The sequence below is a fragment of the Lissotriton vulgaris genome, chromosome 2_1 (assembly GCF_964263255.1).
Source record: "Lissotriton vulgaris chromosome 2_1, aLisVul1.2, whole genome shotgun sequence".
Taxonomy (NCBI): domain Eukaryota; kingdom Metazoa; phylum Chordata; class Amphibia; order Caudata; family Salamandridae; genus Lissotriton; species Lissotriton vulgaris.
The window spans coordinates 515,805,510-515,833,508 of NC_141687.1; the positions used below are offsets into that span (position 1 = coordinate 515,805,510).

Genomic DNA, 27,999 nt, shown 5'->3' on the forward strand with positions numbered 1-27,999 from the left:
GCCGTTGTCAGTTATGAATTTTAGGGTGTCCGATATCTCGAGTAACGCTGATTCAGTTGAATGTTTTGATCGGAAACCAGATTGTTGGGGATGGAAATTCAGTGTACACTCCGAAAAACGAGAGAGTTCTTTATACACTATTCTCTCAGTGATCTTACCTAGGATTGGTAACAGAGATATGGGCCTATAATTAGAGAGGGTAAATTAATCTGCATTCTGTTTGTTCATAAGTGGCTTCACAATGGCAAATTTCCAATCATCCGGTACAGTACCGGTGGATAGAGAGGAATTCACAACATTGTTTATCACCGGATTGACAATATCGATGATCTGATATAATAGGATCGGGGGGCATGCATCCAATGGAGAGCCTGATTTACAGGCCAATATCGCCTCCTTGGTCTGGGATAGCGTGGCAGTTTGAAAGGCTTGGAGGCCCAGACTGCCCTCTCGTTATTCTGGCACCTGTGCCTCAGTGTGCTTTGACAAACTATGGGTCTCAAAGTTCATTTGAATGGCCTTAATCTTATATTCAAAATATAATGCAATTTTGTTGCATTACTTATGGGGGGTCTACATGTAAGCCTTTGGGATTTGTGAAGGATTTTACAATTTTGAAGATTTATTTTTGATTATGCTTTGCCAAAGTTATTTTAATATGGAAATATTCTTTTTTTGCTAATTTAATAGCTGAATGATATTGTTTTCTGAAGGTTTTATAAAGGTCGGTAAATTGGATGCTTCATATCCTTTTCTCCATTTGCGTTCTAGCTGTTTACAATGCAGATGAAGTCCCTCCAGTACTTTTGAAAACCATGGATCATTGTGAATTTATCTTTGGATACCATACTCCCGGTCTCATTCCACTACAACCTTTTGTTATTCAACATCAAATAACTCCCATTTGAAAGTAACTTGAATGCCTGTTGAATTACAGCAGTGTGGAACCTTTTAGATAACAAGCTAAGTTTACCTTGGGGTCATTACACTCTGTGAAGTGTAACCTCCATGCAAATTAGAGAATGGCCGAAAGTGTTCTCGCAGTCTGTACCACTCAGAAAAACATTGGTGCCCCCATTTCTACACATGTATCCTATAGGTAACACCCAATACTCATATAAAATCTCTCCTATAATGCTTCATACCTGCCTACTTGATAGTGTTGTAAGCCGTTTGTAAAGTGGAATGTTGAAATTGGCAGAGATATAAACCCATGAAATATCCAATCGAGTGACGGTATTTCTGCCACAGTGAACAGTAATTTCTCTAGATGTTCTATTTTTAACATTGTCTATGTCGGGTCCTTTGAAATAATTTTCTATTCTCGTCATGTCCAGCTTAATTCCATGATGGATCTAAACTGACTCGCTCCAGGTTGTAAGAGGAACTTGTCACTCCGTGTTATGTCAATTGCTGATGACACAATGTTGCTCAGAGAATACATTCTAGTGGATAAATTAGTCATACCATTATCAACTATTGCTAGAGCCTTTTCTAAATTTACATATCGGCTCAACAGCATCCTGCTGTGAAACCTTCCATAATTCATTGTAAATAGCATGCAAAAAGCGTTTCGGATGTGGCCTAATAATAATAATAACAAATCCTTTAAATCCATGTCATCAGAAGGTAGAGACAAGTCCATTCCATCAGAAAGGAGAGACTAGTGCTCTTCCATCTCATCTTATATGGAATCTTTTAGCCATTCAAGACACAATCTTTCCTTATTATATGTTGTAACTACTCCAGAGTGTTGTCTCTCGCGCATCAAGTGTCTGGTCTGCTTTTTCAGAACCCCTTTGTGTTGTTCAAGAAACAGGCATAACAAACATCAGTATCTAATGGCCATGCTAGCCATCCCTTTGGACTGGAATGTGAAGAATTCTATGTACCATTTTTGAGGTTTTTGTTGAACTTTTCCTCTGTATAATTTGTAAACAGTTGCTAATTCTCAAAATGTGCAAATTTGGGAATGTTTGCTGTGTTCATATCCCTTATCTTGGCCAGGCCGTTTGTCTCACAGTTTTGTTCAAGAAAATTATTTGTCTTGGTATAAGGCACTCTCTAAACAAACCCTTATCTCCTTGAACAGACTTTAAATCAATATTGTCCTTCCAAAAGTCATACCTTTGTAATGCCAACTGGCAAACAAAGAACACAGAATAAATTAATTTAGTGTTGGTTAGCGTATTTTCTTTGCAAGGATAGGTTTATAATAATAAGACTCTGGGTCTGTGGGGTTATTGCCAGAAAAATAAGCAAACTTCTGCGTGAATGTTTTACAGCTACCCAAAAGTGGTGTAGGGTGATGTTCCCATTATGTGTAATTAAATACTGTACATGGAGTACTAGCTCTGTGTAAGAAATAGTGTGCATAGTGGTGAAAACAAAACAGTTCATCATAATTAAATGTTCAGCTATACATATCTTCATGTTCAAATACAGTATAATGTTCTGGCTCATCAAGCATAGATTTGACTGTATGAAGGCCCCAATCATCAGAGATGCTGCCAGAAGTAATAATATAATTCAAGGATATTTTAAATACATACGGTACCTGTAACGTTTCTGTCGGTCCAAAAACATCATATTGCACCTTATGCCAAACAATTACGTCAATTACTTGAACTGCCAAAATGTTCACAAGGGACAGGTATCTTCACACTTTGTATAATGAAGAGTGACGCTTCAATACCTTGGTTATCAGTTCAACAGCAGAGCTTTTTGGGAGATAATGTTCATTTCAGAAAAAGAAAACAATCTAAAGAAATAGCAACAAAATGGAAATCCAAATGGAAACCCAAGGTAGAACAAAATAGGCCTTTTTGAGCCAAATTATAAACACACGAGTTCCATGTGTTCGTGGATCTGAAAAATCTGGGGAAAAGTCATGAATGTTGACAAAGTAACCAGAGGCAGTCTGGCAAAGTAGGGATCTGAAAGAGATAATTAGTTATGGATTCCTCACCTTAGAATTACCCCCAGGATTCAGACTGGATCTAGAGAATTTTTCTTCTGTAGTACCCCTGTGCGTCAGTAGGTGGCCTTGGTCGACTCCGCGTTCGCCGTTGGCGTCATGAACGCCAAAATGACGTTGCAGTATCAACTTAGACGCGGCCCCTGCGCGCTGTCAGTTCTTTCTTTTTCTGCCCCAGCCAGCGCAATTTCCGAAGGGAGCGGTACCTCTAGTCAGTTTTTGCCTCTCTTTTTGTGACTTTTTGTCAACATCTTTTCGAATCGTACGACTCCTGATGCACACGGATGTCATCTTGATGGACCGGCTTCAAGCCTTTTGGTTCCTGCGACAAGCTGATGTCTCCTTCTCATGTGCCTATGGTTCCTGGAGAATGACCACAACCCGAAGTCGTGCTCCGACTGCCGGGCCATGGACCCGAAGTCTTTGCGGGAGCTGTTCCGAAAGCTTCTGGAGGCCTAGCAGTCGGATCCACGCCGCCACTGGGCCTGACGGCCTCCTGCATCCTGCTGGTGGACCATGCCAAATGGCATATGCTGGCTCTGCAGTGGGACCTGAAGTTCCGGTGGGCACGACATCAGGGGAACCTGTCCGATTGCGCCCATATCTCGGAGGGCACTGCACACCTATTGCAGAGATGGCTAACGAACCAGGATTGGGTCAATGGCAGATCCCTCTTCCTTCCCCAACCAGAGTTCACAGTGGTGACCAATGTATCTCTTCTGGGATGGGGTGGCCACATGGGGAGGTGGAGATCAGAGGCTCCTGGTCTCCTGCGGAGTCCGAGCTTCACATCAACCTTGTGGAGCTTAGGGCTATTTGTCTTGCACTCAAAGCATTCCTACGCTCTGTCCGGGGAAGAGTAGTGCAGGTGTTCACGGACAACACCACCGCCATGTGGTACTGCAACAAACAAGACTGAGTGGGGTTGTGGACCCTATGTCAAGAGGATATGGCTGGAACATCAGGGCATGTCCCTTGTGGTTCAACACCTGGCAAGTTCGCTCAACGCCAGGGCAGACTAACTCATCCGCAGGTGCATGATGGATCATGTATGGCGTCTTCACTCTGAGGTGCTGCAAGGTCTCTTTCAACAGTGGGGAGAGCTTTGGTTAGATCTGTTGGCCACCGAAAACAATGCGCAATGTCAGCAATTCTGACTGTTGGAATTTCCAAGGTGGCACTCGCTAGGCTCTGCTCTTTGTCATGAGTGGAGTTGCAGTCTTCTATACGCCTTTCCGCCTATACCACTTTTGCCCATAGTGCTGAAGAAGATCAAGTGCGACCGGGCCCAAGCCCTTCTTGTGGCCCCAGATTGGGCACGAACAGTCTGGTATCCCGAGCTGCTACACATGGCCATCAATCCATCAATCAGACTGACTCTTCGGGAGGATCTTCTGTCTCGGACTGTCCTCCACCCGAACCTGTCCAGCCTCCACCTCCTTGCGTGGAGACTGAGCGGCGGCAGTTGCCGTCGTTTGACCTGCCTCCCGATGTCTGTGATGTTATCTTGGCAGCCTGGCGTTCCTCCACTAAGACAGTATATGCCTTTAAATGGAACACATTTTTGGCATGGTGAGCAGCAAAGGCTGTAGTTCCCCTTTCTATCCCTCTTTCTGGGGTGTTCTGGTTTCTCCTTTCTTTGGCCCAGCAGGGCTCTGCTCTTGGCATTCTTATGGGCTACCAATCTGCCATTTCAGCCTTTCTTAGGCTTCCTGATCGGCCTTCTCTTTTCAAGTCCCCTGCTGTAAATCGCTTTCTTAAGGGCATTACTCATCTTTTTCCTCCTGTTCCATTAGTAATGCCTCAGTGGGACTTTAACTTGGTTCTTACTTACTTTATATGCGCTCCCTTTGAGCCACTTTATAACTGTCCTCTCAGACTTCTTACCCTAAAGACTGCTTTTCTGGTTGCCATAAACTCTGCTAGCAGGGTGAGTGAGCTACAAGCTCTTTCTTCAAAGCCTCCTTTCCTGGCTGTTCATCCAGACAAGGTCGTCCTAAGAACTAGACTTTTTTTTCTTCCCAAGATGGTTACTTCTTTTCATATTGGTCAAACCATCACTTTGCCCACCTTCTTTCCGCCTCCGCATCCTTCTAAGGAGGAATAGAGGCTCCACCGTCTGGACCCAAAACGTGCGCTTTCATTTTATTTGGATATCACCAAGCAATTCCAGGTGGATGACCAGCTCTATGTTGGCTACGTGGACGCCAAGAAAGGTCAGGCTGTGCACAAATGGACTATCTCTATGTGGGTCAGTGCTTCCAGTGTGTGAGAAAGTTCCCCCTTTCTTGCATGGTATGCCCCCACTTTTTGCTGAATTGCTGATGTGCTTTGACTGAGTGTGCCCTGGGCTCCTGCCAATCAGGTACCCAGGGCCTGTGTTCCTTCCCTAAAACTACATTGAAGCCTAAACCCTATTGGCATCTCTGGCCACAGATCAGCTCCTGGTAAATGGTACCATAGGTACCCAGGGCACTGTGACCAGAGAGGGCCCCTAAGGGCTGCAGCACTTATTGTGCCACCATTAGAGGCCCTGTGCCCTGACGCTCACACTGGCTTTGCAGGCTGCGTGTCTTGGTGCAGAACAAAACAAAGAGTCGACATGGCACACATCCCTGTGTGCCATGCCCGCAAAACACTGCCCTTACATACATCAGTCACCCCTCTAACTTGGTGCCCTATGCCAAGTGATGAGGGTACAGGTGCATGAGCCCTGTACCCCTACAGCACCCAGGTCAATTCCTGGGCACTGTAAGTGCAATGCTGCCATTAAGAGTAAATGGTGCTGGAAGTTTGTCATCACGAACTTCACAGCACCATAATGGCTGCACTAAAGACTGAGAAGTTTGGTATCAAACTTCTCAGCACATTAAACCCACACTGATGCCAGTGTGGGATTTAATGTAATATGCACGACAGAGGGCATCTTAGAGATGCCCCCTGAAACTCGACCAACTCCCAGTGACCTGACTGACTTCAGAGGCTGCCACCCCCAGACATGTTTCTGGACCCCTGGGTCGAGAGCTTGCCACTCTTGGGGGCCTGAAACAATGCACAGCCTGGGACGAGGTGCAAAGCCTCCTCCCCCAGGATGGGCAGGGTTCAGGAAGGAGAAGCTTCAAAGGCATACCGCCTTTGTGAGCCTCTCCAAACCACTTGCTGTACTCAGCAACTGGTCCCTACTGGTTCTACCCCTCACTTTGGGCGGGAGACCTGGCGGGAAAAACAAAGTGAAGAAGAGAGGTGTGCCCACCTCTGCCAACTCCACCCCTAGGTTGTGGGAGGCGAGGTGAAGAACAACCCCGAGTCCCTGCCATCTTGAGGATGGGGGGACCCAGCCAACCAGGAACAGGCTCCTGCCCCCCTCCCACTGGAGATTGGCAGAATAGGGGATGTACCCACCCCAGGGAAGGGACCCATTGGTCCTTGACATTTACCTACCTGTAACACCCCTAAATTTAGTATTTAGGGGGGTACCCTGAACCTTCCTTCCTCAGATCCAGCAACAACAAGAAAAGAAGAAGGATGAGAAGCCGTTCAGAGCTAACAAGAGGAAGACTCCCACTGACTTGGCCCCAGCCCTATAGCCCTTTCTTCCCTCAAACCTGCTCCTGCGAAACCCCAGCGTGTCCAGCGGCCAGCGGCCAACAACTTCAAAAACCCCGGAGGACCTGCCTGCCTTCACTTTCCAAGCTGTTTCTTCAGTGAACACCGGACGTGTTTAAACTGCAGCTTCTGGTGCCAGCCAGAAACCACGAAACCAGCACACACTGCACCCGCCGAGCCCGGCCTGTGTTTGAGTGAAAAAAAACCAGGAGGAGGTCCCCTGGGCGATCCTGACCCAAGATCCGGTGACCCCTGACCTTCCTCAAGCCTCCAGACGATGCCTGCATCCTCAATCCAGAGGACCCCCCCCCCTACCGCGACCAGAACGGGTAAGAAAATCCGACGTCCAAAGGCACCCCTTCACCCAAAGCCCCACAGCCTTATGTGCCCAACCCAGTGGTACCCACCCATCCCTCTACATCCCAACTTACACCTCGAAAGTGGTGAACACTCCTGGAAGATCCTCGTCCCCGACCCTGCGGTGTTTCTTTGTCCAAGAGAATTCCCAATGAAATCAACAGGGCACCCGACCTCAAAACAGCACCCTGCTGCCCTAGTGCCGCTGAGGGTGCCCCTTTGGTGCTAACTTGGTCCCCAACTTGCCCTGAGCTTAGCCCTAGGAGCTTTGCTCCCACAACCCTGTGGCCTGCTTGCCAGACTCCTCCAACCAGAGCCTCCCCATCCTCCATAGGATAACATTGGGACTCAACACTCTGCACCCAGCCGCCCTAGTGCCGCTGAGCATGCAACAACAGTGCATCACTGACCCTGGGAGACCCCTGAGTCTAACTCCATAACCTTAACTCAAAAGACCAATTACTTACCTTGAAACCGATAACTCATTTGTCCTCAAACATTGACTTTTGAAAACTATAAATATTCCTTAAAAATCAGACGAATAACTAAAAGACATTTTCTCAACTGTTTTCAGGAAATGTCTCAGTGCTTAATCCGGGTTCCAGCACTGAGTAAGAAAAGTAACGATAACCTAACTTACCTGCTAAGTGGATTTCCTCCCATAGGATAACATTGGTGATTCTATATGAAAAAGTTTCTAAGTGTCATTTTTCGAAATGCAATATTCTTTCAAAATCGTACCTTCAACCAAAACGCATTTTCTCACCTGTTTTCAATTAATGTCCCAGGGCTGAATCTAGGATCCAGTCCTGTGTTAGAAAAAGTAATCTGAAAAGTAAATAACTGCTTTTTACAACGTCCTCGACGCAGGCGGCTACCCCGTCTGAGGTCAAGCCGGAGCATTTTCGGTGCCGCGCCTTCGCCATTCCGGCGTCGGCCTCGCCCCGTTCTCCTGGAGAGCACGTGGCGGCAGGAGTAGCCCGGCGCCACGGAGGGCTTCTCCGGCACTGGTCACCGCTGCTCAAGCGCCGATGGCGGACTCCACGGAGCTGTGCCGGTGTCGGGTTCTGGATTCATCTCCTGAGGTCCCTTCTTCTCCAGAGGCCTGCCATCTATTGTTTAGTTCCTCCCCGGAGACAGGGTGCAGTGTAGTTGCCTTTTCACCGGTATCTCCCAGGGAAGGCTCGTCGCCGTCCCCACTGCCTAAATTTCCAAACCCTTCGTCCATGGCTCGCGGCTGGCTTCTCCACCAGCCTCCCCGACCTCCCCTGAGGCCCCTCAGGTACCCCATTTCTCTGTGGATCCTCCTCTATTCTGGGGCTGGCCACTTCCCCTGGACTTGGGGATGGGCAGCTCAGTCTGCAACCGTCACCCACGGATGAATTACTTTCACCTCCGCGGTGCCCTACTGAGGCCAGTGTTGCCTATGTTCGGGCTATTTCCATGGCTTCTGGTATTCTGAGGATGGGTGAACCTGTAACTCCATTTCCTACAGACAACCTCTTGGAGATTCTCCACCAGAGCTCTGGTGGACGGGAGTTGTTCCTTCCTTTTGAAGTGTCAATCCATAATTCTCTTATGGGGTTGGGGGGCGCCCTGCCATGGGCGACCCGGTGCCTCAGGCACGGCTGCACCGCCATCGTCCTTCTCCGCACAACCATCTCTGTCTTTCTTTCCACCCTTCTACTCAAGGCCCTCTACTGTGAAATGCCTTTCCGTGCTTGCCTATGGTATTTTTTCCTCGGTCTCCGGAGACCCGGTAGTTGGATTCATGGGGACGTAATGTCTTCACCTCTTCCAGTGCTGCCTTGTGGGCGCTTAATACCTTGTGTGTATTGACCAGGGCTACTTCGACCCTGTGGGATTCTGTAGAGTCCCTACTTTCTCATGTCTCTTATGAGGGTGCCTGTGCTGTTTAGCGGGGCCATATGTTGGATAGTAGAGAGTTGGCTGAGTTTATTCTTCGTGCGGCTTTGGATGTTGCCAATGCTATTGGCCGTGCTATGGCCAATTATGTGGCTCTCATTCGCCATGCTTGGCTACGCGATGCTGTTTTTCCTGAAAATATTAGAGAGCGTCTGGTCGACCTCCCTTTTGACGGGGTCCTGATGTTTAATACTCATGCAGACTCTGCCATTCAGTGTCTTCTTGCGGGGCTCCATCCACCTACTCCTCTTCCTCCTCCTCAGCAGGTTAGTTTGTTGATCCTCCGGGTCTTGGTGGGAGGCATTATCCCACTTTGCTCCTGGTTTTGGTTTTTGGAGAGGCTGTTACACTTTCTGTGAGAGATACTGTGCCCTTGGGGTCCTTGGTTGGCCCCTCTCTTCAGTTGGCTGCTGGTCCAGCCCCCCTTCTTTGGTAAGAATGCGTTTTTTGGCTGATTACTAAGCTTTCTGTGGTTTCTGCCGCAGGTCTATGATTTTGTTCTCTGATGCGGGATTGTTTTTTCCCTAAGAGTAGTTCTCATGATTTCTTGGGATGTGTCCTACCCTATGTGGGGTACATGTAGCTATTGCATAGCCCTGTCTTACGCGGGGGTGGACTCCCCTTGCAGGTTCATCGCCCACCCCCTGGTGTCGCTGTTTTGCGTTGAAATGGTCTTTGGTCCTTACTGGAACATGGCTTGACCATCTGCGGCATTGTGCTGCGGGGTTTTGCCCTTGCCTGCCGTTTGGTCTGGCCCTCTGTCTGGTGTTTCTGAAGGCATAGTTTCCTTTGTTGACGGCCTGGTCCGTTCTACTTGTTTCTTCTCTTATCTTCTAGCTGATCACACTGTTTTGTGGATCGGTTCTGTTTGGGGCGGCCCCCTTTAGGGGTCGTCTGGGACGGTTTACTAGCCTTGCTCTGTGCTCGACGTAGTCTGGGCGTTTATTTTTGTGGCGTTGTCAGCTGTTGGCTGCCCCGCCTGTTCTGTGGCCGGCGACCTTGGCTTGGGCCCTGGAGCTCCTGCTTTTTGTCCTGCGGGCCATTGTGATCTTCCGTTCTTATTCTTCTGCCTGCTTTATTGCTGAGGCGTTGTTCAGTCTTGTCTTTTGGCTTCAAGCTGTGATGGGCTCGGCGGCCCTCTGCACTGGGTATGTTTCCCGGGCTTGCCGTATTTCAGCTCTTCTCCTTGGAGTCTGTAGGTGGCTCTTCTTCCTCTGCACTGCCTGTACCTTGGGGCTTCTGGTGGAGGTCCCTGGTATGTTGTCTGGGCTTGCGGTGTTCTGCCCCTCACCCCCTTTTTATTGCTTTCTCCTGTTGGTGAAGGCTGGGTTGCCTCTTTTGTCATTCTAATACATCCCCTGTGGGGCAGGTGATCCTCCACGATGTTGAGGTTCTATTCAGCTTAGGGTCTGTGACTCATCCCTGCTGCGATGGACAGGGCTATTTTCCCTGTCCCCGTAGCTGGTCCCCTGTTGTGGGGGTCTTGGGACTCGTCTGAGCTGTAGAGGTCTTCTTGCAGAACCCTCCTTCCCTTTGGGGTATGGCTAGGGTATCTATTCTACGTTAAGGAATCTGCGGCTAGTAGTCTCTATCAGATGTACGAGTTACTTACCTTCGGTAACGCTGTATCTGGTAGAGACGATTCTAGCTGCAGATTCCTTCACAAACCGCCCTTCCTCCCCGTTTCTGCAAGGACCCTTCTCGGTCTTCTTCACTCGCCTGCTTTAGGGCGGCGGTCCTCTGCAAGTGCCCTTTTCTTACTCCCACCCTGGGGGATGCTTGCCTTGTTGTTGTCGTTGCTCCATTCCTTCCTTTCTTATGATTGATGGGCAAATGCCTAGGTACTTCTGCACCCATGCATTTAGTCTCCAATATAGGGTTTGTTGTGCCCTGCTTCCCTGTCATGCTTGCACTTCTGACTCTTACAGTCCTTGGGGTTGAGGTCCCCTGGTTGGGTCTCAACCTCAGTTCTTTTTAGGATCTCTCCCTGCTGGTGTTGTTGGGGAATGAATTGCCATTGTGCTTCCATTCTGGCCTTGGAGCCCCTCTTGGCTCCGGGCGGTGGTCGCAGCCTTCTTCGTCTGCTGTGCCCTTTTTTCACATGCTTTCTGTTTCCAGGGAGGCTGTTCTGTTGGTTGCAGGCTTTCTTACAGTTGCTGCACCCTATTCTTTCATTCCATGACTTGGTGCCTGGCACTATTCTGGATATGCTGTTCCTCACCTTTCGTTTCTTTCCCTTCTGTATTGTTCCAGTATTCTCACAGTTTTGGTTGTGATAGCTCCGCGTTGTGGCGCGGAAAGTTCTCTGAAGAAAATTGACATAGGTGCGCTGGGGTGAGACATCAGGGCGGAGTCACGTGGTGCCGTCCCCCCAGCATGTAGGAATGCTGTGGCAGAAAGGTTTTCCGGATCCAGTCTCACGTCTGGGGTTAATTCTACTGTAAGGAATCTGCGGCTAGAATCGTCTCTACCAGATACATCGTTACCGAAGGTAAGTAACTCGTACTTCGAAGCGCAGGGGTACTGCTGACGAAAATATTCTCCAGATCCTGTCTGTCACCTGGAGGAATTCTAAGGTAAGGAATCTATCACTAACCTATGTTTCTTACAGGTATATCCTTACCGAAGGTAAGTAACTTGTTCATCGTTACCTAAGGTAAGTAACTTGTTCTTTAATGTCAGCCCAGCTGAAGTTTTTAAATCAGAGGTCTGTCCAAGCAAATCAGTTCATTCTTCTATTCTAATGTTGTTTTGGTTGGAGGAAATTAAATCTAATGTATGTCCAGCTGGATGTGTTGGTTCTTGGACTAACTCATCAGATTTAAGGCCATGAATGTGTCCTGGAATGATTGAGCATTTGCATCATTCGGAATATCTAAGTGAAGTTTAAAATCTCCCAGCACTGTAAAAGAAGAAAATTGAGCACAGTGTTGTGCAATGATCTCTCCCAGTGATTCAATGAAATGAGTAGATGGACACCGCGGAGGTCTGTAAATTAGAGCTCCTGGAAAGGAGTTTTGGCATGCAGTTTTCAGACTGAAGCCTCACCCTTCTGCATCTAACAAATCCATCAAGGTGAAAATGTGTACCTGTCGCCAAAAAACCTCTGGGTAAAATAAGGCTTGATGCTTTAAAGTACAGATGCAGCACACCAGTCAACAACCCAATCACCCCTCCCTCAAAATTCATCAAATTCAATTCACAGGAGATAATTCACTGACTTCCCTTTACTTGTTGAATATTTTTAATATGCACTGACAATGGTATTTTACTATGTGTTTTGTGTCTTAGGGTGTGCGTTTGAGCAAATTTGAGTGTTCCCACTTTAAGAACATATATTTTGTTGACTTCATTGCACTGTGGGTTCAGCTACACTATTGATGCAGTGCATTACGTTCTGCATGTACCTTTCACAGTTAGGGAAACCAAGGAACAGGTGACTGCTAAAAATTAGAGCGTAGTAACGATTCAGTGCTCAGGTGTATGTGGTCTTCGTTGCTGGACCTTCAGCAGCTATTGTTGATGTTGCTTCAGTTGGACGAAGAGGGTCTTGTGTTCAAATACTATTTAGGCCCCAATCTGTGCTGGGGCAGTTGCAACCACAGCATTGGGAGTGCATTTACATTTGCAAAGCAGTGTGAGAAATGTTCTTACTCTTGGAGATGTCAAGTTGTTTTCAGTCAGCCACATTAAAGTATGGAGGAAGTGATGGTGCTAGATCTTCCAATGCTGTTGCAGCCCTCATGAGTGCATCTGTAGAGATGATGGATAAGTCTTAAGAGTCTTCTTCTGCACCAAAAGACACCTGTGCAGGTGATTTTTATGTTACTGTATTCATAGTCTTCAATACCCTTCAAGCTACAACCTGAGTACTAAAGATGACCATGGGTGAGAAAATATATTCGAGCATCGTTGTTCTTATCCCACGAGTAGACACAATGAGCTAAGGAGACTTTTTTAGGTTTTCTCTTTTGCAGTGTAGCTTCGACCAGATTCCCTTTAAGGCAAACAATTTGGTAGAAAACGATGACTAGTCTTTATTTTTGTGTTCTTCTTTGTGTGTCTTTCAGTTTTCATGAACATTGCATTATTCTGACGTTTTATTCTGCAAAGGCATCGCTTTTGCCCCCTTCAAGCATTGGATGTATGATATGTGTCCTTAAGTGTGAAGTTCCAACATTGTTTGTAAACACCAAATATGTTGGTAGGTGGTTTGGTACAATGTGAAACACCAAATGTCATGGTTCAGTTTTATTTAGTGCTCACATTGTTAATGTTTAACCATCTGCAAATGTGTTGGTCAGACTTTTTGGAAAAAAATACATGCTTTGACGTGTGCATTAGAACCTCAAATTTTGATTTATATCTCAAAAATGGGTGAATGGATTTTCACCAAATCAAAAAAAGCATGTAACAACTGAACGGTGGAATTTTTTTCAACTGACCCCATCTACCATCAATCAATCAATCAAACGTATCATTTGTAAAGCGCACTACTCACTCGTGAGGGTCTCAAGGCGCTGGGGTGGGGAATGCTGCTACTGCTCGAAAAGCCTGGTCTTGAGGAGTTTTCTGAAGGTCAGCAGGTCTTGGGTCTGCCGTAGGTGGATGGGTTGGGTGTTCCAGGTCTTGGCGACGAGGTGGGAGAACGATCTGCTGCCAGAGGTCGCTTTTTGGAGCAGGGGACTGTGGCGAGGGCGAGGTCTGCGGAGCGGAGCTGGCGGGTGGGGGTGTAGAAGCTGAGTCGTCTGTTTAGGTACGTTAGTCTGGTGTTGTGGAGTGCCTCGTGTGTGTGGGTGAGGAGCTTGAAGGTTATCCTCTTGTTGACCGGGAGCCAGTGCAGGTCTCTCAGGTGGGGTGTGATGTGGCTGCGGTGAAGGATGTCGAGGATCAGGCGTTCTGGATACGTTGGAGCCATCTCAGGCGTTTGGCCGAGGCTCCTGCATTGAGGGTGTTTCCGTAGTCCAACCTGCTGCTGACGAGGGCCTGGGTGACCGTTCTTCTTGTTTCAGTGGGGATCCACTTGTAGATCCTGCGGAGCATGCGGAGGGTGTTGAAGCAGGAGGAGGAGACGGCGTTAACCTGTTTAGTCATCGAGAGGGTGGAGTCGAGGCTGCGTGTGTGGTCGGTGGGTGTTGGAGCGGTTCCGAGTGCGGTCGGCCACCAGGAATCGTCCCAGGCCGAACGGGTGGATCTGAGGATGAGGACCTCTGTCTCGTCCGAGTTCAGCTTCAGTTCATCCATTCAGCAACGGCCTTCATTCCTTCGTGAAGGTTGGTTTTGGCGGTGTGGGGGTCCTTGGTGAGGAAGAGGATCACCTGGGTGTCATCTGTGTAGGAGATGATGTTGAGGTCGTGCTGACGGGCGACATGGGCGAAGCCCTGGGGTACTCCGAAGATGATCTTGGTGCTTTGAAGCGGAAGGGGGGCGGGGGAAGGTAGACGCTCTGTGTTCTGCCAGAGAGGAAGGAGGTGGTCCAGTCCAGGGCCTTCTCTTGGATCCCGGCGGTGTGGAGACGTGTTCGTAGTGTGTGGTGGCTGACCGTGTCGAAGGCGGCTGACAGGTCCTGGAGGATGAGGGCCGTCGTTTCTCCATTGTCCAGCAGGGACTTGCTGTCATCGGTGGCGACGATGAGGGCAGTCTTGGTGCTGTGGTTGCTGCGGAAACCGGACTGGGAAGGGTCCAGGATGTTGTTCTCCTCTAGGTAGCGGGTCAGTTGTTCGTTGACTGTCTTCTCAATGACCTTTGCCGGGAGAAGGATGATGGGCCGGAAGTTCTTGAGGTCCTTGGGGTCCACCTTGGGTTTTTTGAGTAAGGTGTTGATCTCGGCGTGCTTTCAGCTCTCTGGGAAGGTTGCTGTCTCGAAGGAGGTGTTGATGACTTTCCGGAGATGGGGTGTGATTGATGTGCTGGCTTTGTTGAAGATGTGGTGTGCGCATGGGTCTGACGGAGATACGGAGTGGATGGTGTTCATGATCTTGATGGTGTCGTCGTAGTTGATGTTGGTCCAGGAGAGCAGGCGGTTGGTGCTAATGGTGGTCGTGGGGGAGGATGTCTCAGTGGTTGTCTGGGCGGTCGAGGCGTTGAAGCTGTCGTGGATGTCTGTGAAATTGCGATGGAAGAAGGTGGCCAGCGAATCGCACAGGTCTTGCGACGGTGAGACGTCGTTGGTGTTGGATCTGGGGTTGGAGAGTTCCCTCACGATGTTAAAGAGCTCTTTGCTGTTGTGCACGTTGTTGTCTAGGCGGTTTTTGAAGGAGGCCCTTTTGGCGGATCTGATGAGGTGATGGTGTCTGCGGGTGGGGTTCTTGTGGGCTGCGTGGCTGTCTGGGGTTCGTTCACTGAGCCAGATCTTCTCCAGCTTTCAGCAGGTTTGCTTGGAGGCCCGGAGGTCTTCAGTAAACCAGATGGCTTTCTTGTTGGTGTGACTGTTGTTTTTTTTTTTGATCGGGCGAGGGTGTTGCCGCAGTCTTTGATCCACTGTCTGAGGTTGCGGGCGGCGGTGTCGGGGTAGGTGGGGTCAGCGGGTGGAATCTGGGCGAGGGTAGTGCTTTGCTGGTCTTCGTGACTTTGCTCCAGCAGCGGCGAGGCATATGTTGGGTAGTGGTGGTGCTTGGTGGGTTTCTTGATGGTGGTGTGGATGCAGCAAAGGTCGGTCCAGTGGAGTTTGGTGGTGTGGTTGAAGGAGACGTGGGGGCTTGCGGAGAAGATGGGGTCAAGCGTGTGACCGGCAGAGTGGGTGGGTGTTGTGACGAGTTGTCTGAGTCCGAGGTTGGCTAGGTTGTCGATCAGGTTGGTGGAGTTGGTGTCGTTTTTGTTTTCAAGGTGGAAGTTCAGGTCCCCGAAGTGGATGTAGTCCGTGGTGGCGAGGACGTGTGTGCTGACGAAGTCGGCGATGGAGTCGCTGAACTGTGGTCGGGGTCCAGGGGGATCTGTAGATGAGGGTTCCTCTGAGGGTGGTGTTGGGGTCGGTGTGGATCTGGAAGTGCAGGTGTTCGGTGGTGCTAAGGGTGTCGTCTGTGTTGGTCGAGACTCTGAGAGTGTTCCTGTGGACGATGGCGAGTCCTCCTCCTGCTCTGTTGGTGCGGTCCCTGCGGGTGTTCTTGTAGCCTTCTGGAACGGCTATGGCTCTGTCGGGTGCCGAGGTTGGGTTCAGCCAGTTCTCAGTCAGGAAGGCGATGTTTGAGGAGGTTGAGTCGAGTAGGTCCCAGAGTTCAATGGCGTGTTTGCGGGCAGAGCGGGTGTTGAGAAGGATGCATCTGAGGTGGTTGGGTCTGTAGGAGAGTAGGGTCTGCAATCCTATGATCACCCCAGATTTTTGCTTTTTGCTTCACTGGTTTACGACTTCTCTGGCTGTGGGCCTGCTAATCAGACCCACAGCCTTGCTGTTCTCTTACTAAATTGACACGTGTACCTTAGGTGCATTTACCAATTGGTACTGGGCCACCTTATCAGACCCTGTAACTCAGGGCATAGGTGTACCCAGGGCCTACCAGGGGCTGCAGCATGTATTATGCCACCCCTGGCTGGCCATTTAAATCTGACACAACTGGCTGCACGACAGCTGGGGCAAGGTGGTGTAATCACCCTTCGCTTTAGATATAGTATACCTATATCTAACCCTAAAATGGACACCCGTATTCCTATCAGTCACTCCTATGGCAGGCCTTGACAATCCTGAAGGCAGAGTGCTTGGAATCGTGTGAGATGGTGCTCTGGCATGAGCTGAGCCCGTTTGCAGCTTGCGGAACCAAGTCCTGATAGCTGTTCCATGATAATGCATACCATATACTCTTAAGTGCATTATAATCCTCGCGGTTATATGCCAACTCTGGTATCGCTTTATCAAAACATGTCGAGTAAGGTGTCATACGAATTGGAATACTAACCCCTCGCCAGTTCTGGCGACGGGGTTAGCATTCCACCCTTCTAGAGGGACACGACATGTATGTAACTGTGAACCCCGGTTAAAGTTAACTCAAGCCTCAGCATCACAAAATGGATGCTGCCACCACAGACACAAGTCTGACCTCCTGCTGCTGGGAGTCCTTCCAGCGAGGGAGGCTTGGACAAAGGGTTTCCTGTCAGGGGCGGTGCTAGCACCATCCCAGACAGGGTTTTGTGTATCCTGGGTAGGCAGGGCTTTAGAGGAAAGTGACTGCAAGTGGCATAGGCCGGCTAGAACCAGTTCCAGGGGCACACCAGCCCCTGAGCTGGGGAAAGTCCGGCATGGGAGAGGGGTGTAACCACCCCCCTTCCTGGTCCCACCCATGGGCAGGACCTAGTCGCGTGCCAGCCCCTTTTCCTAGTATAAAGATAGGAGCGGGCCCCCTTCCAAATTAGATCATCTTTGAATCCTGAAACTACTTTCTACGAAAGGAACTCAAGACTTCTTCCTAAGATTTCTCCCTTGTGACTAAGGAGTAGTCCCCCTGCACCCGCAGGCACCATCTAAGAACACTGCGGTTTGCTGCTCGTCCTTCCTCCGGAATCCGACCGACCAGCACGACGAGACCCGGCTTCCCTGGCACTCTGACCTCTACCTACATCATCAGCCCAGCTGAGATCTGTGGGTGTGACGAGACCTCGAGGGAGCGGCCATCTTCAGAACTGCACGACGCTTATCCAGCACGACCGCCGAGGGATCCTCGAGTGAGTGCTTTGGGGTTCGAGAAGCCCTAACCCTGAGCAGCTCCAGCACCAAAGTCCAGCCCCCCAGCATCCACCAGATCTGCGTGGGGCCCTTCTGCTCTTTGCTGCTCACCGCGTTGTCCGGCTACTTGCCTGCTGGCTTGTGGCCCTCTTGACGATGCACCACGACGACAACACCGCTGGTCTGGTTGCTCCAGACTGGCCCTTGCTCCCCTCCAACAGAGGACCACCCCGGACCCTCCTGGTCCACTCCAGACGCCATTTTAAGTCCACCGCGTGGGCTTGCATTTGCCAAGACTTGTTGCCCCAATCCTGGGTCCAGCGACGTCGACAGCAGATACCTTCGTGGGACAGCTCGCACCTCCATCCTGGTCGCCGACAACGCCTCCTGGTCCGTGAGACTGCAGAGCCCAGCGTCGCCCACTCACCTGGTCGAGGTGACTCCATCCGGTGCCATCCTGGTGCCCATCTAATCACTGGCTAGTGATTCAGAACTTGGTTCCGTCTGCTTACAGGTATCCTCCATCATCGATCCAGGCTTGGATCCCTCCGAATCTCTTCACTGGTCGCCTGCCAGCAACTTCTTCTTTCAGGCTCCATAGACTGCAACGAGGATTCCCGACGTCTTTCCAGACCTATGCAGCCGCAGCCCCTGGGCTAGGTAACCTCAGCATTTCGGTGCTCCAGCATAGCCTCACTATCCAAGGGTCCAGATCCTTTTTCGTTTCAGCTCTACCTAGTCGGATTCGTCCGATAACACTAACTTTACGAAATCTAGCATCCATAGACTTTGTCCCACATCCCGTGTGAGAGTGCACACTCTGCACCCGATCCCCCTAGGCCTCCTGCTAGTAATCTGAAGGTTAAGTAGTTAAGTCCTAGCGATCCTAAAGTCTATTAGAGTAGTACTTACCTGCTAGTAATTTCGCATTCCACTTTTGTAGTATATGGTTTTTCGTGCCCCTTGGGCATTTGTGTAAATTGTGCGAACTTGAAGTATTTTCGTAAGAGCTTTGTATTGTGCTTAGCACCCTCTCCTCATAAAGAGTCCAGGGTTGTTGTGTTCTAAATAAATATCCTTTTATTTTCATAACAACTTGTGTGGTGTCCTTTCACTTGGTGTTCAAGGGGTATATGTGATGGTATAACAGCTGGCTTAACACGCCCTCTAGAGTTTAGCCTAAAGACTGCTCTTGTCCATGCTACTAGGATAGCTGGTCTACGGTTGACTTACAACCAACCATCAATAAGGGTTGTTTGGACTGATACATAGTGATCACTAGAATAATGAGCACTGCATATCAGGCCAACTTCTCACAGGGTCCTTTCCTAGTCAGCAGCATGGTGGGGCGGATGCTTGTGAAGCTGCTTCTCCGTGGGTGCGTTTCGGGGCGTCCAGGAAGCAGGTGTGTGATCATCCGGTGTTGAGTGCGTGGAGGGTTCTGGCATAGTAACAGTGTCAAGCGTTGTGGCGTTTGCGGGTTCCAGGGGTCCTGGCACTGGGCGCGGTCCAGGTGCGGACGGGATCAGACAGGCGTGCCTTAGGTGCGCCTCCGGCACGCCCGCTGCGCGGCCTCCGTATGAGGGGATGTGGGAGGGAGGAGCAGCTGGGAGGAAGGAGCGGGGCATTGAATGGGATTGCAGGGGGGCGGGCCACAGGGACGCAGCGACTGGAAAAACGGGCGGGCCGCGGGAGGGAAAAACAAGCTTAGGCAAGAAAACAAGTACAGGCACGGAGTAATAAAAACAAGTCTGGCCAAGAAAGCAAGTACAGGCACAGGGGAATAAACAAAGTCTGGGCAAGAAAGCAAGTACAGGCACAGGGGAATAAAAACAAGTATGGGCAAGAAAGCAAGTACAGGCACAGGGGAATTAAAACAAGTCTGGGCAAGAAAGCAAGTACAGGCACAGGGGAATAAAACAAGTCTAGGCAAGAAAGCAAGTTAGGCACAGGGGAAAAATACAAGATTAGGCAAAAACAGTGCAGGCAGAGCCGTGCAGCAGTGTGGGGAGCGACTTTCCTGTGAGCAGGGTCAGAGGTCGCCAACCAGTAGGCTCTTCTGATGTTGGCATAATAAATGGTTCTTTTAGAATTGAATGCTGGAAGATGGGAGCACAGCTGAAAGATTTCTTAAGTGCTGCCTAACATTTTGCGTGAATGTAATGATTTCTTCTAGATTTGCAGCGCTGATCTACCTTTTCCCTTTATATCTCTTATTAGCACAGTATCAATGCATTATTCATTTAATCATGTATATACATGTGCTTTATAAACTTGTGTACTTGTAAACAAATCAATCCATGTCCTTCTACCCTGCAACTTCCACCTGTAGATACTTACTAAATGCTAAAGTTCACAAATGTCTTTAAAATGAGCACAGTTATGGCTAGTTACTTTTTTAAAAAGTACTGTAAGTTATTTCTAAAATATATTGAAAATTTAACACCACTTTTAACTTGATTATTTTTCAGAGACTTAAAAAAAAACTCTTGGTGCTCACTCAGGAAGATGAGAGTAAGTATTGTTAAACCACCTGACATACTTAACATGAAAGTCACTGTTTGAACAAGAAGTATAACTCTTACACTTACCAAGTACACATCATTTTGATACTTTCCCTGTTGTAAATGTATCCTAAATTCCTCCCAATACCTAACAGTCATGTATGTACAGTCCATCATGGAGAATGCAACATTCTCCTATGCAGAGACAATGGCTTTAAAAAAATCAAGTTGAAATCATGCTCCCCTCCTAGAAACTCCTCCTCATATTACCTCATCAGAAGTGTGAACATCACTGCAAAAACGTGTCCTTCATCATGCTTGTGAAATGACAGGACATACCAAGAGGGTCAAGGCCTGATTCCCCATTTTCAAATCCTTATCGATTTAGGGAGATGAATCCAGACAGATACCTTTTCTTCTACCTGTGGCATTAATGAGTAAATTAAAGCACTTTGAGGCCAAGCTAGTCAATTTCAATTCTAAAACAAGAAACTTTACTGTGCCTTTGAATATACCTTGTGTGCTTGTTCAAATTTCTATAGTAACATTAGAAATCATGTTTGCTTGTTTATTGCTTTCAGATGGATACCTCTAACTGCAGATTCCTCACCTTTACAATATCCCCAGGTTCCAGGTGGGATCTAGATGAATTTTCACTCCTGCATATCAGTGGGTGGCGTTGTGTGGATTCGCTTTTTCTCTGTTCCACCCCGAAAGTGATGACTGGAGCTGGGTATATGCATGACCCAAAGGAGCTGACATTAGTTCCTTTCTTACCAGACCTTTGTACGCAGATCAGGAGCTAGTGCCTAACTCTTTCTCATCAATTGATACGTTTTTTCTTTTAAAATTCTCCAGAGTGCAAGGGGACAAGCCACCTCCTAAAACTACAAAGTCTTTGCCTTTTTGGGACTTTTGTTTGGATTAAAGCCACAACTCCTAAGCTGTGCGAGGAGTGTACCCTGATGAACCCGAGGCAAACCAGAAGCGTGAAGCTAGTTATGGGGAAAGTGTTGTTTTATACAGTGTGGTTGTGTTACCTCACCATGTAATACAGGCAGAATATAGTCTTTGCTCCATTCAGGCTTGTTTGTCAAAACTTAACTGAACCCTGGGCAGCTGTGGCTTTGAGCAGTCAGGCTTAAACAAAGGAACTAGTGTAAAGCATTGGGCAGCACCAAAACAATTGGAGCACCAAAACAATTGGATAAGAAGAAAATATAACTCTCAAGAAATCCAACACCAATTTATAAAAATAAACTGTATTTTTATAAATTTATAGACACCAAAACGAACAAGATCCACGGAGGTATAAAGACTTGAAAAAACAATAAATCACAGCTTTCTAATAGAGACATATAGCTGCAGATTCCTTAACTTAGAATTTCCCCAGACGTCAGACTGGATCCAGAGAATCTTCAGCAATACCTCTGTGCGCCAGGGGACATCATCGCATGACTCTGTCCTGACTTCGACCACGGATATGATGTCTGTGGAGCCATATAAGTCCCTCCCGGTACGCTAACGTCAGTTTCCTTCTTTTTCCCTTCCCAACGCGGATCCAGGAGAAGCGGTTCCTCTGGCCAGTTTTTGTTTTCCGGTCTTATCAATGCCTTTAAGCGTCCAGGAACAGTGTGCCATGCCTAAGGGCTTCAAGTCGTGTGCGATCTGTACTCAGCAGATGTCGGCGACGGAACCTCCCAATATATGCATGCTTGGGAGAGCACCACAGCTCCGAGGAGTGCGACGCCTGCCGGCAGCTGAAGCTAAAGTCCCCGCGGGAACATCGGATGAAGTTGCTGTTTGCCTGAATGTCCTGTTCGGAGTCCTCGCATCACCGGTCTCCATCTCAAGCTGGGGCTTCTGTTCAGGCCAGGTCATGAAGTCGTTCCCGCGGACGTCGTTCGCCTGACGCAGGTAGGCACAGGCAGAAGTTTTGGAGGCCCTTAAGCCCCCATAAACATGACGCTGAGGCCTGCTGCTCCCGGTCTTCACTGGACACGAGCCCCCACGAGTCAACCCCCCAACTACCCACCATTTCCTGGTGTTGGGGCATCTATATCTCAGATGAAAGCCTATTCTAGGGCTTTATAGGCCATCTTTGGGTCACCTCCTCTCCATGGCGTGCCTTTGGGCCACAAAGAGGGCGTAGGGGCTCAGATCGGGAATTCGCTGGTGGGTTCGTCCTCGGCGCCAATCGAGTTCCCTGACTCTGGTTCCAGTGTCGCTGCGACGTCGGGACACGGCCTGGAGGGGAAACCCAGTCAGACTTTCGGCCCTCTTGTGGAGCCGCCGCACAGCCCTGTGAGGTTTCCTGCACTGGTGCCGGGTGCAGCTGCAGTGCACAGCTCAACTCCAAGTTGACGCAGTTCCTCACTGCAGTTTCCCATCTCGGTGGAGGTCGAGTCGACGCCGGTCCGATGCTGGGCCGACGAGTCCTCTTCGTTGGTCGTCGATGCGACGCCATCTCGATGTCGGTCGATGCCCGTGCTGTCCCCTGCTGCTCCTCTGTTGGAGGAGGATTTGTCCTCTGAGGGTTCACCACTCCCAGGGTTGTGTCAATGCTCCTAAGAGCAGGTACCCATGGCAGGTTTTTGGTCGTCCTCGGGCTGCAGAGCCTCTGCCTTTTGGTGGACAGGTTAGGCTACAACCGTCCCCTACAGATGGCTTATTGTCGCCAACTAGAATGGCCACGGAGGCTAGTGCAGCATTTGCGAGAGCGGTTCGCATAGCTGCGGATATCTTACTAATGCAGACTCCCTTAGTCTTTCTGCCTTCTGATCCCTTGTTGGATCTACTCTACCAGGGGGATGTGGAGGTGGAGCCCTTGTTGCCTTTTGGCGGGTCATTATATAACATTCTTCTTGGGACTTGGGCGACACCCTAATCGGGAGACCCTGAGGATCGTGCTATTACACATTGCCATCCCCTGGCTCCAGATGACCCTGTCTGTTTATCCTCCCATCCTAGGGCTCGAGGGCTGGTAGTCCGAGCAGCCTCTGTCTCGCTATCTTCCTCCCCTCCTCCGGTACTTCCTCTCACTAGAGTCTCACTGGTTGGAGGTATGTGGTCGCCATGTCTTTGCTTCCACCAGCTCGGCTCTTCGGTCTTTGAACACATCGTGCATGTTTACACAGGCTACTTTTTACCCTTTAGGACTCGGTTGAGCCTCTCCTTCTGTCTCTTCCAGAGGGCTTTTGGACAGACCTGAATCTGCTGCTTCATGATAACCGGGAACTGGCACAGTTTTCCATTTGGTCGGCCATGGACACCCCTGACGCTGTGGGTCGGGTTATGGCCAGGTCAGTTGCTATATGCCGCCATGCCTGGTTGCACAATGGCAGTTTTCCTTCGAATGTTCAGTAGCGTCTTCGGGATTTGCCCTTTTATGGGGTTTCCCTTGATGGCAGTCATGCTGACTCAGCGGTCCAACGTCTCATTTCTGGGTTTCCATAAATCCCGTGGTTTTTAGTCCTGGTAACAGACTTTTACTTTGGTTGTAGTGTTGTCACTGTTTTTTCTGGTATCCGTCTATGGGCTCAAGACGTTATTGCCCGGACGGACTGTATGGCTAATCAGCTGCTTTTGTCCTCATTTGGTACAGCTAGCCGGCTGTTTCTGCATTTTTTTTTTTAGTCCCCTGTCTTTGGGCTAGTCTCAATAGGTGTCCCTGTCTTTTTACAGGGATAAGACATACTCTATGTGGGGTTTTCGTTGGCTGTTGTATAGCAATTCTTCCTTGCACAGGAAGCTTCGAAGGCTCCAGCGAAGTCTTCTTAGGATGGTTTTTCTGGAGGATTGTCCTATAGTTCATACTGTAGGCTCCTTCCTTCGTCGCTTTTCCTACTGTTGTAGGACATCACCTCTGGTGAGACCCGCAAGATTGGTGTCGCTCTCTCCCGGAGCCTATGAGTTGTGGTCTACTGTCGGTCCGTAACACTTTTCGACCTCTATGGAGGCAGGCTACTCCAGAGTATTTTTTGTTTTTCTTCACCTTTTCTCTGTGCTCTTTGTGCCTTTGTTGGCTGTCTTAGACGTAAGCACGTGTCTCTGGGGGTCATGGTGTGCTGTTTCGCTACAGAACGGTTTCTTTCTGTATTCTATACGGACACAATATGTGAGTATGTACCAGGTATGTTCACAGTCATGTGCCTGTGGTATGCCTTGCTCCACTATCTTGGTGCGTTCTCTTCTTGTGGTATTATCAACTCTTTATTCTCGGGTGTTGGGATGTGCTTAGGTCTTCTTTTGCGGCTCAGACCCTATCTGGTTTTCGCTTATGGCCAGACACTTCACTGGTGCACGTTGCCCCTTTCTTCCTATGCACTTCCCACGCAGGGGCTCTTGTCCCTATGCTGTTTGCAGCACAGGGGTTCAGGTATTCCTGGCCTTGCACCGGATGAAGTTCGGCACTCGTCCCAGCGGTCCAGGGGCCGTTCTCGTGAACGCTCGTGGAGCCTCTATCATCTCTTCTCAGGCTCCAAGTCTTCACCCTCTGATTCGTGTAAGAGATGACACAAAAAGAAGTCAAAGAGGCGTTGTCGCTTTCCGACATCCCCTGTCGGTCCTCGGATGCGGACGAGGGGGACAGGGGTTCCGCCCCTAAGGCTCCTTTGGAGCCTGGGAGTTGCGTGGCCTACCCGCCTTACCCGAGTCCGCCGGCGACTCCCGTACCAGTGCAAGAGTTTCTCGCTGCCATGGACCGCCTGTTTAAGCCTCGGGCTCCCGCCGATGCGCCTTTGGGCCCTGCGGTCCCGTGTCAGGATCCTGCTGGTCCGTCGACTCCACCGGCGGCTCTGGCCCCGGTGCCGCCAGCACCTCCGGCCCGGCGCCTCCAACCCCGGCGCTGCAGGATCCTGCGCCGTTGGCTCCGGCCATGGCGCCAAGAGGTCCCATGCTGCCTGCTCATACCCCACTGCCCCCCTCGGCTCGGCCTGTGTCGCTGTAGTGGATGCCGTTGGTTCCGTCTCTGCCCCGGTTCCCGGACGGTTTTATCCCCACCTAGAATCCGAATTGGGACACGGTCTGGCCCCAGCTGGCGCCATTCCCGGTGCGATTTGTTCCTTCCCTGGTCCTTCACCTGCCGTCGCGGTCTTCCCCACATACGGCAGAGCTAGAGGATGACTGGGTGGGGTCCAAGGACCCTCTTGCTCGTCAGTGTGACTCTGAGCAGTATTGGGCAGACGACTTGGAGGAGGCTGGCGACCTTGACGTTTTATCTGACCCGGGGTTTGCCTCTCTCCCTCCCACTATGGAAGAAGGTGTCTCGTACACGGTGATGCTCCGTCGGGAGGCTGAGGTCCTTAACCCTGATCTCCCTACAGTGTCCCTAAAGACTGATCTCCTCACTGAGGTGCTCCAGTGGACATCCACTTAATCGGAGCCACTGCTGCTGCCATTTAATCACGCCCTTACTGATGTTTTGTTGGGCACTTGGTCGCGGCCGGCCACAGGGGCCCCTGTGGATAAGAACGTCGCCAGGCGTCATCGCCTGTCTCCGGGTGACCCTGCCTTTCTGACCATTCACTCTACGCCTGAGAGTCTGGTCATTCAAGCTTCGACGTCCCAGAGTGCCTTTTCCACGGCCCCGTCAGATAAGGACTCTAAGAAGCTGGAGCAGTTCAGCAAGCGGTTCTCTTCGGCCAGCTTAGGGCTGCCTGTTGGGCCGCTACTCCCACGCAGTGTGGGATACCGTTGCTCAAGTTTTACTTCAGTGCCCGAAAGAGGTCCAGGCTGTGCTGTCTCAGGCTGTGGCCGAGGGCTTGGGGCAGCTAAATTCACCATACGTTGTGGCTTAGACACAGCGGACTCCCTCGGTAGTGCAATTTTCACGACTATGGCGCTTCGTCGCCACGCCTGGTTGAGATCTACGGGTTCTCCCCGGACGTCCAGAGTTCGCTCATGGACAAGCCCTTTGATGGCACTCGTCTGTACGCTGGAGCGTTTTATTGACTCTCGAGCTACAGCCAAGTCCTTGGGCCTTTCCACCACGCTCCCGGCCACGTCTACTTTTCATTCCTTTCGTGGCCATGGAATGGGCAGCCCTGCCCACTCGTTTAGTCAAAAGCCTGTGCAGAACCAAACTCTGCATGGCCGTGGGCGTGGAGGATGCCGTGGCGGCTCCGGAGGCCGGCGTGAGGGTCAGTCCACCTCCGCCCCTGCGACGTCTGCTTCGAAGCCTTCCTAGTCTGAGCTTCGGGTTGCACCCCACGCCAGTGGGTGGCAGGATTCGGCATCACCTTCCCCATTGGCGTTCTGTCACTTCCGACAAGTGGGTGCTGCAACTCGTCTGGAGGGGCTACTCCCTCCCCTTCAAGTCTACCCCCGACCATGCCACCTCAGTTCCACCGCATGTCGGGGGATCACTTTGCGCTTCTCCAACAGGCCAAGGGAGCCATCAAGCGCGTTCCTGGGCCAGAAGTCGGATGTGGCTGTTATTCCCACTACTTTCTGGAACCCAAGAAGGACAAAGGGGGCTTGCGTCCCATCTTGGTCAATCGCTTTCTCCGGAAGGAGAAGTTCATGATGTTGACTGGCTCAGGTCTTGGCTGCCCTCGACCCTGGAGACTGGATGTTAGCGTTGGACTTGCAAGACTCATATTTTCACATCTCCGTCCTGCCGGCCCACTGGCGTTACTTGCGGTTCACAGCTGGCCAGGAACATTTTCAGTTTGCCGTGCTCCCCTTCGGCCTTACCACTGCCCCTCTGGTGTTCTCGAAAGGGATGGTGATGGTCGGGAAGGTCAGGGGTGTCAGTCTTCCCCTACCTTAACGACTGGTTGTTGAAGGCGGGCTCGCCCTAAGCAGTTGTCACGCACCTTTAGACTACGGCGACCTCCAGCATTTGCTTCAACGTGCCGGAGTAGCACCTGAGTCCCTCTCTGACGCTCCCCTTCATCGTAGCGGTTCTGGATTCGACCCTGTTTTTGGTTTATCCTCCAGAGCTGCGAGTCCGGGATGGTCAGGCTATGATTCTGATTTTTCAGCCTCTATCCCGGGTTTCAGTCAGGATGACCCTCCGGCTCCTGGGCCTGATGGCCTCCTGCATCCTGGTAGTGCAACATTCCAGATGGCATATGCAGGCTCTGCAGTGGGTCCTGAAGTTCCAGTGGGGCACAGCATCAGGGCAACCTGTCCGATCATGTCCGGATCTCAGAGGGCACTGCACAACAATTGCAGTGGTGGCTCACGAATTGCGATTGGGTCAATGGCAGATCCCTCTCCCTTCCCCAACCGGAGCACACAGTGGTGACGGATGCGTCCCTCCTGGGATGGGAAGGCCACTTGGGAGAGGCAGAGATCAGAGGCCTCTGGTCTCCGGCGAAGTCCCGGCTCAATTTCAACCTTTTGGAGCTTCGGGATATCCGACTTGCACTGACAGCCTTCCTTCCCTCTGTCCAGGGCAGGGAAGTGCAGGTGTTCATCGACAACACCACCGCCATGTGGTATTGCAGCAAACAGGGCGGGTGGGGTCCTGGGCACTATGTCAGGAGGCTCTGCGCCTCTGGACATGGTTGGAACCTCAAGGCATTACCTTGGTGGTACAACACCTGGCAGATTCTCTGAACACAAGGGCAGACAAACTCAGCCACCAGTGCTTGATGGATCACGAATGGCGTCTGAACTCGGACGTGGCGCAAGGTCTCTTATAGCAATGGGGAGAGCCTTGGTTAGATCTATTCACCACCGAAGAGAACGTGCAAAGTCATCAGTTCTCCGCGTTGGAATTTCCAAAGCAGCACTCGCTCTGCGACGCTTTTCATCGCGAGTGGAGTTGCGCTCTGTTGTACGCCTTTCCGCCTATACCACTTCTGCCCAATGTGCTGAAGAAGATTCGGCGCAACCGGGCTTAAGTCATTCTTGTGGCCCTGGATTGGGCACGAAGATACTGGTATCCCGGGCTACTCAGCGTGACAATCGATCCCCCGATCCGTTTGCCTCTTCGGGAGGATCTTCTGTCGCAGCAGCAGGGGACG

The 27,999-nt window shown here is 50.3% G+C and overlaps 1 protein-coding gene across 1 annotated transcript in view; it reads left to right on the forward strand.

Moving 5' to 3' along the window:
• VPS8 (VPS8 subunit of CORVET complex) overlaps positions 1 to 27,999 on the forward strand; it is a 1,704,823-nt gene that overhangs the window by 1,049,105 nt on the left and 627,719 nt on the right. The window contains exon 37 of the mRNA XM_086955430.1: positions 19,991 to 20,033. Coding sequence (XP_086811556.1) covers positions 19,991 to 20,033 — 43 coding nt within the window. The remainder of the gene's footprint in view (positions 1 to 19,990; positions 20,034 to 27,999) is intronic.